Consider the following 12248-nt stretch of genomic DNA (forward strand, 5'->3'; position numbering starts at 1 on the left):
GGAGATACATCTTTAAAATCAAGAGCTGCTTGTCCCTGAATTAACATTTTTATTTAAATTATTTTTGGAGATAGGGTCTTGCTCTATTCACCCAGGCTAGAGTGCAGTGGCACTATCACAGCTTGCTGCAGCCTCAACCTCCTGGGGTCAAGCAATCCTCCTATCTCAGCCACAGGAGTGTGCCACTATGCCTGGATAATTTTTAAATTTTTTGTAGAGATGGTGTCTCACTATGATGGCTAGGCTGGTCTTGAACTCCTGGGTTCAAGTGATCCTTCTGCCTCGGCCTCCCAAAGTGCTGGGATTATAGGCCTTGTGAGCCACTGTGCCTGGTTCTGTCCCTGCATTTTTGTTTGAGAATTCTGTCCTCTGACTTGGGAGAATTTACACAGTCTGAGAAGGACTGGAAGCAAATGTCTTACAAAGACAAAAATTTATTCAGTTTCGTATTTCTGCCACTCAGTATCCATTCTTTTCCTGCAGCAACAATACTCAAATTTTGCTTTGGTGGAAGCAACTCTAGGCCCCACACAGATCAAGGAGACAACCTGAGGGCTTCTGCTTGAGCATAGCTGTGTGCGGGAAGAAGTTATGTCTGACGGTGCCAAGCCCAATCGTGGAACTACGGCCAAGGAGGCAGAAGCAGATGGACCCTAACTCTAGCCCTGGACTTTTTTTAGTTATATGAACTAACAGCCCTTTTATATTTAAGCCTGTTTAGACTGGGTTTTCTGTCACCTGCAACAGAGACAGTTCTAACTGACTAAGGTTTTAAAAGAAATGCTCAGTTGTTTCTTGTACATGTGTACAGACACACGTACACATGAATGCACACAAATGTTATTATTATTTTTTTTTTTGAGATGGAGTCTCACTCTGTCACCCAGGCTGGAGTGCAGTGGCGTGATCTCCACTCACTGCAAGCTCTGCCTCCTGGGTTCACGCCGTTCTCCTGCCTCAGCCTCCCGAGTAGCTGGGACTACAGGCGCCCGCCACCACGCTCGGCTAATTTTTTGTATTTTTCGTAGAGACGGGGTTTCACCATGTTACCCAGGGTGGTCTCGAACTCCTGACCTCGTGATCCACCTGGCTCGGCCTCCCAAAGTGCTGGGATTACAGGAGTGAGCCACTGCGCCTGGCTACACAAATGTATTTTTCTAACAAGATACAGCTAAATACAACTATCTCTTGTGCCCTTACCTTTCAGGGTGAGTCCAGGGTCAACACACTCTACCTCCAGCTGTTGACTTTTTTCTTGCCCAAATTAGGAGCTAGTATCAGTAGATGCGCCAAGAAAAGCAGGGGAAGCAGACGCAGTTGTTTGACCCTTTCCCTGGTGAATACAAATGGTCCCAAAGTCTTTGGAGAAGGAAGAGGCTTTTAGTTAGCCTGCAGGCAGGAGGGTGCTGCATCGATTCCCAATGAAGCACACTGCTGACAGGCCAAGCTAGATCTTTAAGGCATACAACAAGCATTGTAAGAGGGTGTGGGCAGATGCTTTGCAGCAAAAAAACGGATCCTCTAGAGACCTAAGAAGGAAATGTAAATTTATTTTCTCATTATAAATTAAAAAAAATTTTTTTTTGTAAAGACGGTGTTTCGTCATGGCCCAGGCTGGTCTGGAATTCCTGAGCTTAAGGCAATCCACCCGTCTTGGCTTCCCAAAGTGCTGGGATTATAAATTATTAACTTGAGGCTGGGCGTGGTGGCCCACACCTGTAATCCCAACACTTTGGGAGGCTGAGGTGGATGGATTGCTTGAGGCCAGGAGTTCAAGACCAGCCTGGCCAACATGGCAAAAACCCATCTCTACTAAAAATACAAAAATTAGTTGGGTGTGGTGGCGGGCCCCTGTAATCCTAGCTACTCAGGAGGCTGAGGTATAAAAATCATTTAAACCCAGGGGTGGTGGCTGCAGTGAGCCAAGATCATGCCACTAAACTCCAGTCTGGGTGACAGAGAGAGACTGTTTCAAATTAAAATAAATAAATAAATAAATAAATAAACTTTTTGACATACTAATTTTAAAGGCAATTAAATAAACTTTTAAGAAATTTAATCCATGTCACATCATGAGTTTCACAAAGCAAGCAACAAAGTATTTCCGATTTTTCTGACTTCTACAGTAGGCCTAACACCCAGAAGGAAAACAGTAAACTCAGTAAGATATTTGCAAATTTCAATTTTGTACAATCAAGCTCACAAAAATCCTATTTACAACAGGCAGCCCTGACATCACAATGGTCCACATATATATTCTAAAAGGTCATCAAGTTAATTGTTATGAAATTCGAATAATATTCCCCCCAGAAAAGTGTTAAAAATGATAGTTTTATTTCCTAGTCTAGCCCACAATTTACATAGGCAAAACAGTTCCAGTATTACCTTTTTTTATAATTAAAAATTTTTTTTTAAGTTTTTGTGGGTTCATAGTAGCTGTATTACATTAATTTTTTTATTTTTATTTTTTTGAGACAGGGTCTGGCTCTGCTGTCCAGGCTGGAATACAATGGTGTGATCTCAGCTCACTACAACCTCCACCTCCCAGGCTCAAACCATCCTCCCGCCTCAGCCTCCCAAATAGCTGAGACTACAGGCACCCACCACCACACCTAATTTTTGTATTTTTAGTAGAGATGGGGTTTCATCATGTTGGCCAGGCTGGTCTCGAACTCCCGACCCCAGGTGATCCACTCACCTTGGCCTCCCAAAGTGCTGGGATTACAGGCGTGAGGCACTGTGCCTGGCACCCAGCTAATTTTTTTGTATTTTTGGTAGAGATAGGATTTTACCATGTTGCCCAGGCTGGTCTTGAACTCCTGGGTTCAAGCAATCCTCCTGTCATGGCCTCCCAAAGTGCTGGGATTACATGGTGGCGTGAGCAACCATGCCTGGTCTACATTTAAACCTTAACTGATAGAAATAGCAATGTTTTTCTTAAAATTCAAGTTGCATGAAGTTGAGTTCCTATTAATCTTCCCAACTGTTTTGTATTCATGACTATCTTTTAAAATTAAAAAAAAATATTTTTATAGAGACGGGGGTCTCAAGCTACTTTGCCCAGGCTGGTCTTGAACTCCTGGCCTCAAGTGATCATCCTGTCTAGGTCTCCCAAAGTGCTGGGATGACAGGCCTTGTGAGCCACTGTGCCCAGTCTTGACTATCTTTTCTTTTCTTTTTTTTTTGAGACAGAGTCTCGCTGTGTCACCCAGGCTGGAGTGCAGTGGCACTATCTCGGCTCACTGCAAGCTCCGCCTCCCGGGTTCACACCATTCTCCTGCCTCAGCCTCTCCGAGTAGCTGGGACTACAGGCGCCCGCCACCACACCCGGCTAATTTTTTGTATTTTTAGTAGAGACGGGGTTTCACCGTGGTCTCGATCTCCTGACCTCGTGATCCGCCCGCCTCGGCCTCCCAAAGTGCTGGGATTACAAGAGTGAGCCACCGCGCCCGGCCTTGACTATCTTTTCTAAAACATTAATCCACTTAAGGTTACTAAGGGATAGGCACTTTGAATTTGTTGGTATGACCTCTAGCCCCTATCAGAACATCCTGATAAGAAATGTATTGGCTGCTGATTTAAAGCATACTCAGTGATTGGGCAAAAGCAGAATTAAAAATATAGTCCAAGGGCAGGCATGGTGGCTCATGCCTGTAAACCTAGTGTTTTGGAAGGCTGAGATTGGAGGATCCCTTGAGGCCAGGAATTTGAGACCAGCATGGGTAACATGGGAAGACTTCATCTCTACAAAAAATAAAAAATTAGCCAGGTGTGGTGGTCCACGCCTGTAGTCCCAGCTACTTAAGAAGCCAACGCAGGGGCCGGGCACGGTGGCTCACGCTTGTAATCCCAGCACTTTGGGAGGCCGAGGCGGGTGAATCACGAGGTCAGGAGATCGAGACCACGGTGAAACCCCGTCTCTACTAAAAATACAAAAAATTAGCCAGGCGTGGTGGCGGGCGCCTGTAGTCCCAGCTACTCGGAGAGGCTGAGGCAGGAGAATGGCGTGAACCCGGGAGGCGGAGCTTGCAGTGAGCCGAGATTGTGCCACTGCACTCCAGCCTGGGGGACAGAGCCAGACTCTGTCTCAAAGCCAAAGGAGGATCTTTGAACCAGATTCAAGGCTACAACACTATGATCATGTCTGAACCACACTGCACCTGGGCCAAACGCTTTTTTTTTTTTTTTTTGAGATGGAGTTTTGCTTTTGTTGCCCAGGCTGGAGTGCAATGGTGCAATCTTGGCTCACTGCAACCTCTGCTTCCTGGGTTGAAGCGATTCTCCTGCCTCAGCCTCCCAAGTAGCTGGGATTATAGCATGCACAACCATGCCTGGCTAATTTTTTTTTTTTTTTGTATTTTTAGTAGAGATGGGGTTTCTCCATGTTGGTCAGGCTGGTCTCAAACTCCTGACCTCAGGTGATCCGCCCACCTCGGCTTCCCAAAGTGCTGGGATTACAGGGGTGAGCCACTGTGCTCAGCCCTTTTTTTTTTGTTTTTGAGACGGAGTCTCGCTCTGCTGCCAGGCTGGAGTGCAGTGGCGCTATCTCAGCTCACTGCAACCTCTGCCTCCTGGGTTCAAGTGATTCTCCTGCCTCAGCTTCCCAAGCAGCTGGGACTACAGGCGCATGCCACCACGACCAGCTAATTTTTAGACAGGGTTTCACCATGTTGGTCAGGATGGTCTCGATCTCCTGACCTCATGATCCACCTGCCTCAGCCTCCTCAAATGCTGTGATTACAGGTGTGAGCCACCGCGCCCGGCCTAAAAAAAGCAACTTTTGTATGTAGTCCAAAGATACGTAAGCTAAGTGTCCTCAATTCTCTGCTCAATCTCTGTGTGGTTTGATGCAGGGTAAGTGGATAAAATAAGAAAGCCACTTCACAATTTTGAAACTTTACAGTAATATCCAATATCTAAAATTTATTTGAAAGATTGTGGGCCTGGCGCAGTGGCTCATGCCTGTAATCACAGCACTTTGGGAGGCCAAGGCAGGTAGATCACTTGAAGTCAGGAATTTGAGACCAGCCTGGTCTAGTGAAACCCAATTTCTATTAAAAATACAAAAATCAGCCAGATGTGGTGGTGTGTGCCTGTAATCCCAGCTACTGGGAGGCTGAGGCAGAAGAATTGCATGAACCTGGGAGACGGAGCTTGCAGTGACCCGAGATTGTGCCACTGCACTCTAGCCTGGGTAAAAGAGCGAGACTCCATCGCAAAAAAAAGAAAAAAAGAAAAAAAATAGAAAAGATTCTGTTTGCATTACTGTAACACCATCACGTCACTTCTCTGGGGTCTTTAAATGAAGTAGTCTAAACAGTGTCATCCGGGTATCTAAAGCATATGAAATCATAGGAGCAGAGTGTCTCTGCTATGTAGGTGGTTTAGCTACATTATTAACTTGAGAGATTAGGTTTAGTCAGTGCAAACTAAGAAAAAATTCTTCATAACCTTGTCTGAACAGTCTATAATTAACAACGAAAGCTAACATTTGTTGAGTACTCACTATGTGTCAGTGCTATGTGGTTTAAGACTCACTGCAAACCTATACCATCATGATAGAATCACACAATTGAAGGTGTAATCAAACCTTCTCATGCCTAGTTTACACCAATGGCCTGGAATCTGGCCATTTTACGAGAATAACATCAGAAAGCAGAATAATTACAGCACAAAGTGGGGTGGCCTTCAGCACAACCAGTTTAAAACTAGTCTCAGAAAACCACTCACAGGTGTTTGTACCAAAGTAACAACTGGCCCTAACCTATGCTCCCTGCATCATTAACTTTATTGTTCCCACAGGAAAGCTGATAAAGACTGACCTAGTAAGAACCAATTAATAAAACTAATTTTCAAAAGAAAAAAGCTATTAAAATTAATTATATTGCCTATGACGAGAAAAGGCCTTGCATTTAGTAAGCCTTTAAAATACCCTGTTTATGGTAGGATTTTGAAGGTAGTAAGGGCTTAAGATATCTAGAGTCTTTGGTTTAAACCTTTACACAGTTTTTAAAAAACCAGCCATCATTATTCTCATGTTGAAATTCTGTATGAACACTCATATAAAGAAGAAAACATTTAAGGCTAAATGTTGAAAATATTTAAGGCTAAAATTGGAACTTAATGTGTTTGTTTCAGAAGTTAACATAGGTCCAGGCATCCTACAGCTCACCCATATTTTAAATTAGTGAAGAAATAAGATACATGGGTGGGTGAAGACAGGGAAAAGGAACAATTTGCCGAAGAAGTCATCTGTGCAGGGAAAGCTAATTGTATCTCACTGAAGACTCAAGCATCAATTTTAAGGGAAAGTTGTCACATTTAGTGCCTTAACTAAAGAAGTTAAACCCAACAATTTTCCAGTCTTTTAATTCATTTATAAGATAGGAAAGGAAAATCCAAATATTATTAAAACAATGGGCCCTGTCTTTTAAGGTTTGGCGCTGAGACTCTCTTTGACTAAAGAGAAAGATGACACCTTCAAAAGCAAAGTATTTCAATGACTGATGCTAAGAGAAACAATGAGACAGGTCAGGATACGAAAGAGTTGGCCCCAACAAGGCAGGTGTCTCCAGGGGGAATGCAGAAAGGAAATGATGCCAAAGAAATTAAAGAAGTCTTAAATATTGTTTCCAAAGAGTGAAACAAAAAATTTTAGGAAAAGAGAATCAGAATTCTGACACAGGCATATATGCATGTGCCTGGTGTATGATATGTGTAGCACAGGATGGGAGCAGAGAGCAGATCTTAGTCTTAACACCCTTGAGGAGACTGACTGTGCACCTCAGACAGCCACATATCCTAAAGTTTAGAAGGAGCTGGGTAGTGCATTTTCAGAATTTAGAAGTAGTAAAGGTAATGAAACAACTTTTTTTTTTTTTGGACGAGTCTTGCTCTGTCGTCCAGGCTGGACTGCAGTGGCGTGATCTCAGCTCACTGCAAACTGCCTCCCGGGTTCAAGTAATTCTCCTGCCTCAGTCTCCCTGGTAGCTGGGACTACAGGCACGCGCCACCACAAATGGTTAATTTTCGTATTTTTAGTAGAGACGTGGTTTCACCATGTTGGCCAGGCTTGTCTCAAACTCCTGACCTCAAGTGATCCGCCTGCCTTGGCCTCCCAAAGTGCTGGGATTACAGGTGTGAGCCACTGCGCCTGACCATGAAACAACATTTCTGTAGTCCTGTAAACTAAAATCTATAACACCAGAAAATTCTAATTAAGTCTTCTATTGATATTTTCTATTAAGTCACTTTTGAACTAGAAGAAATTTGAGAGTTAAGAATTGAACTATAATACAAATCTACCAGAGTAGACTACTATTTAAAGAAATACCTGGCTGGGTACAGTTGCTCACGCCTGTAATCCCAGCACTTTGGGAGGCTGAGGCGGGTGGATCACAAGGTCAGGAGATCGAGACCATCCTGGCTAACATGGTGAAACCTTGTCTCTACTAAAAATACAAAAAATTAGCTGGGCGTGGTGGCAGTCACCCATAGTCCTAGCTACTCGGGAGGCTGAGGCAGGAGAATGGTGTGAACCCAGGAGGCAGAGCTTGCAGTGAGCCGAGATCACGCCACTGCACTCCAGCCTGGGCGACAGAGCGAGATTCTGTCTCAAAAAAAAAAAAAAATACCTATACCAATCATTATCTGTAAACTATCTACCCCAGCTGCTACACTCCAGTTCTTAATAGTTTTTAATAATAAGAAAAAAGACAATGTTGAAACACACACACACACACACACACACACACACACACAAGTCAGAAAAGAGAACAAGAGAATGTAAATATTGCTAAAAATTCAATGAATAATAACCATAATCTTACAGAACAAATGTTACTCCTCATATCAACTCCATCCTAAGTGGCCTATGCAACAGGGAAGTGATAAGCAGTTTGGAACTCAGGAAGAAAGAGGAGAGAATTTTTGATTAGGCTGTCACAAAATGTAGTGATCAAACATTTCGTTTGACTAATGAGATCAAACATAGGTTAGGATTAAGAAACAGAACCTTACACTGTAACTGCAGAAAGTAAACGTCAGAACAATTCTGATGCAAACAATGTTCAAGTTAAAAGAATGATGTACACTTACTGCTCTTCCAAAAACAAAGAGGGAAAATCCATGCCAGCCTGGGAAATTTGTTCTGAACAGAATATAGCATATTTAACTGTTCTCTACCAATCTAACTTCTCTTTTCTCTCCACCCAGACTAACCCCACCTCAGAGTCTCTAGACCTATCTAATCCCATTTTACTGACTCTACTTATTTTATTTCAAAACCCCAAGAAAATCATGTGCATGACAGGATGCTCTCCTTATTGACATGTAACATCACTGTGTTTTTAAAATCACGCTCATCCTATGTATGCTTGCTATGAAGCCAAATTAAAACCATTCAGAAGGCTGGATTCTCCACTTCTCTTGGCTTCTCCAGCGTTTCTATTTAGACTCAGCCATCTGGACCCTTTGGTAAACTGCTGACCTTTAATGCTGCCTGGTGCTGTACATTCTCCCAAGGTATGACTCTCTGCCTCAGGTCCTTATCTTTCCCCACTTTCAGCTTTTGTTCAAGTTATTAATGAGCACAAGACAATCTCCATTTCCTTATTCACTGTTCTACAACATAACCACAGCTTACTATCTACTTCCTCTAGGAAACCTCCTGGGTTTAACTCAATCCTTTTAATCATCATACACAGCCAGGCAGGAGGATGATGCTCTGGACAACAAAAAGAATTTAGAATTCTAGTATCTTGCTAAAAATTAGTATACAAATTTAACTTACCTTCAGAGAATACTTACAGTTTTAATTTGAAAATGATTATAAAAACAAAGCAGTAAATAACATGCTTCCACTTCTCTTGGGAAAAACAACTTTTCTTACAAACAGGTAGAATTTCCTACCTGTTTTCTTTGCCATTCTGAATCACTGAGTGTCTATCAGCTGTAGTTCTCTCACTGCAAACGTAAGTATTTCGTCGTGTCATTCCACCAGATGCTATGTTACTCTATAAAAAAGGGCATTTTTGTCTTAAATTTATTTGGTAAATACAGTACAATGAGAAAAAATGAACTTATCTACATAAATAGGAATACCAGTCTTTTATTTACTTATTTTTTGAGGCAAGGTCTTACTCTGTCACCCAGGCTGGAGTGCAGTGGAGCAATCTTGGCTCTGCCTCCCAGGATCAAGCAATCCTCCCACCACAGCCTCCCAAGTAGCTGGGAATACAGGCATGTGCCACCACATTTGGCTAATTTTTTTTTTTCTTTTTTGAGACAGTCTTGCTCTGTCGCCATGCTGAAATGCAGTAGTGCGATCTCGGCTCACTGCAACCTCCCCCTCCTGGGTTCAAGCAATTCTCCTGCCTCAGCCTCCTGAGGTGCCCGGCCTGACAACCTAATTTTAAAATTGACACCTTCAATAGATATTTCTTTAAAAAAGCTATACAATGGCTGGGCGCAGTGGCTCACACCTGTAATCCCAATACTTTGGGAGGCAGAGGTGGGCGGATCTCCTGAGGTGAGGAGTTCCAGACCAGCCTGACCAACATGGAGAAACCCCATCTCTGCTAAAAATACAAAATTAGCGGGCTGTGGTGGTGCATGCCTGTAATCCCAGCTACTAAGGAGGCCAGGAGGCTGAGGTAGGAGAATCACTTAAACCTGGGAGGCGGAGGTTGCAGTGAGCTGAGATTGCACCATTGCACTCCAGCCTGGGCAACAAGAGCAAAATTCAGTCTCAAAAAAAAAAAAAAAAAAAAAAAAGCTATACATATGGCCAAGAAGCACATGAAAAGATGCCCAGTATCACTGGTCATTAAAGAAATGCAAATCAAAACCATGAGGTACTACTTCATACCCGCTAGGAAAGCTTTAAATAATAAAATAATTATTGTTAGGAAGAATGTGAAGAAAACAGGGACTCTCACTATTGCTGGATAAAATGGTACAGTTGTGAAGAAAACAGTTTGGCACTTTCTCAAAAAATTAAACATGGAGTTACCATATTACTCAACAATTTTATTCCTAAATACATACCCAAGAAAAATGAAAACACAGCCAGGTGAAGAGGCTAACACTTATAATCCCAGCACTTTGGGAGGTGAGGCAGGAGGTCTGCTTGAGCCTAGGAGTTTGAGACCAGCCTGGCTGGGCTACAAAGGGAGACCTCATCTCTACCACAACAGACAAGCAGAAAAAATAAGCCAGGCATGGTGATGCATGCCTGTGGTATCAGCTATTTGGGAGGCTGAGGTGGGAGGATCACTTGGGTCTGGGAGGTTGAAGTTGCAATGAGCCGTGTTTGCACCACTGTACTTTAGCCTAGGTGACAGAGTGAGACCATCTCCTCCCCAAGAAAGGAAAGAAATTAAAACATAAGTCCACATAGAAATTTATACACAATTGCTTATAGTAGCATTATTCATTTTAACCAATACATGGAAATAATATAAATGTCCATCAACAGATGAACAGTTAAATTGTAGTATATATACAGAATGGAATATTACCCCCAAAAGAAACAAAGTACCAACACATGCTACAGGCCGGGCGCAGTGGCTCACGCCTGTAATCCCAGCGCTTTGGGAGGCCGAGGAGGTGGATCACCTGAGGTCGGGAGTTCGAGACCAGCCTGACCAACATGGAGAAACCCCATCTCTACTAAAAATACAAAATTAGCCAGGCATGGTGGCGCATGCCTGTAATCCCAGCTACTCAGGAGGCTGAGGCAGGAGAATCGCTTGAACCCAGGAGGTGGAGTTTGTGGTAAGCCAAGATCGTGCCATTGCACTCTAGGCAAGGGGAGAGAAATAAGATCCCGTCTCAAAAAAAAAAAAAATAATAAAAATAAAAAAATACATGCTACAACTTGGATGAACCATGAAAACATTATGCTGAGTCAAAGAAAGACGCAGACACAAAAGGATACATGTGAAATGATTCCATTCATATAAAATATTCAGAACAGGCAAATCCAGAGAGACAGAACAGACCGGTGGTTGCCGGGGCATGAGGGGGAAGGGAAGGGGGCAGAGGGGAGAGGAGGAATGGAAAGTGATTACATAAGGGATACAGGTGTTCTTTTTTTTTTTGAGATGGAGCCTTGCTCTTTCACCCAGGCTGGAGTGCAGTGGCACCATCTCGGCTCACTGCAACTGCAACTTCTGCCTCCTGGGTTCAATTGATTCTCCTGCCTCAGCCTCCCGAGTAGCTGGGATTACAAGCGCCCGCCACCATGCCTGGCTAATTTTTGTATTTTTAGTAGAGGTGGGGTTTCACCATGATGGCCGGGCTGGTCTTGAACGCCTGACCTTGTGATCCGCCCGCTTCAGTCTCCCAAAGTGCTGGGATTACAGGCGTGAGCTACTGTGCCCGGCCGCTTTTTTTTTTTTTTTAAGGACAGGGTCTTGCTCTGTTGTCCAGGATGGACTATGGTGGTGTGACCATGACTCACTGCAGCCTCAACCTCCTGGGCTGAAATGATCTTCCCACCTAAGCCTCTCAAGTAGCTGGTACTACAGGTGTACATCATCATGCCTAGCTATTTTCTTTTTAATTTTTTTTTGTAGAGATGAGGTCTCACTCTGGTGCCCAGGCTGATCTCAGACTCTTGGGCTCAAGTGATCCTCCCACCTCAGCCTCCCAAAGCGCTGGGATTATAGGGGTGAGCCACTGTGCCCAACCTAAACAGATGCTCCTTCTGGGGAGCTGAAAAAGTTCTGAAACTAAAGAGAGGTGTTGGTTGCACAATACTGTGAGTGTACCAAATGCCACTGCATTGCCCACTTTAAAATGGTTAATCATTGTCATGTGGATTCACATGAATTTAACTTCCAAAACAAAAAACTAAAAAGCAAGGAACAAGTCACAGCTATGGACTTTTTTTTTTTTTATTTTTTGAGATGGAGTCTCGCTCTGTTACCCAGGTTGGAGTGCAATGACACAATCTCGGCTCACTGCAACCTCCGTCTCCTCGGTTAAAGCAATTCTCCTGCTTCAGCCTCCCGAGTAGCTAGGATTACAGGAGCACACCACCACACCTGGCTAATTTTTGTATTTTTAGTAGAGATGGGATTTCACCATGTTGGCCAGGCTGTTCTTGAACTCCTGACCTCAAGTGATCTGCCCGCCTGGGCCTCCCACAGTGCAGGGATTACAGGTGTGAGCCACCGTGCCTGGCCATAGCTATGGAATTTTATCAGATAATTTTTAAACAAAGAGCAGTCACTTTTACTATA

At 43.5% G+C, this 12248-nt stretch overlaps 1 protein-coding gene across 12 annotated transcripts in view; it reads right to left on the bottom strand.

Moving 5' to 3' along the window:
* Positions 1-12248, bottom strand: part of MARK3 (microtubule affinity regulating kinase 3) — a 117412-nt gene that overhangs the window by 15340 nt on the left and 89824 nt on the right. For all 12 annotated transcript variants that reach the window (XM_032134663.2, XM_032134662.2, XM_032134659.2 and 9 more), the window contains one exon: positions 8911-9014. In XM_032134663.2, the coding sequence (XP_031990554.1) occupies positions 8911-9014 (104 nt within the window). The remainder of the gene's footprint in view (positions 1-8910; positions 9015-12248) is intronic.

This window comes from Hylobates moloch, unplaced genomic scaffold (genome assembly GCF_009828535.3).
Source record: "Hylobates moloch isolate HMO894 unplaced genomic scaffold, HMol_V3 SCAFFOLD_16, whole genome shotgun sequence".
NCBI lineage: Eukaryota > Metazoa > Chordata > Mammalia > Primates > Hylobatidae > Hylobates > Hylobates moloch.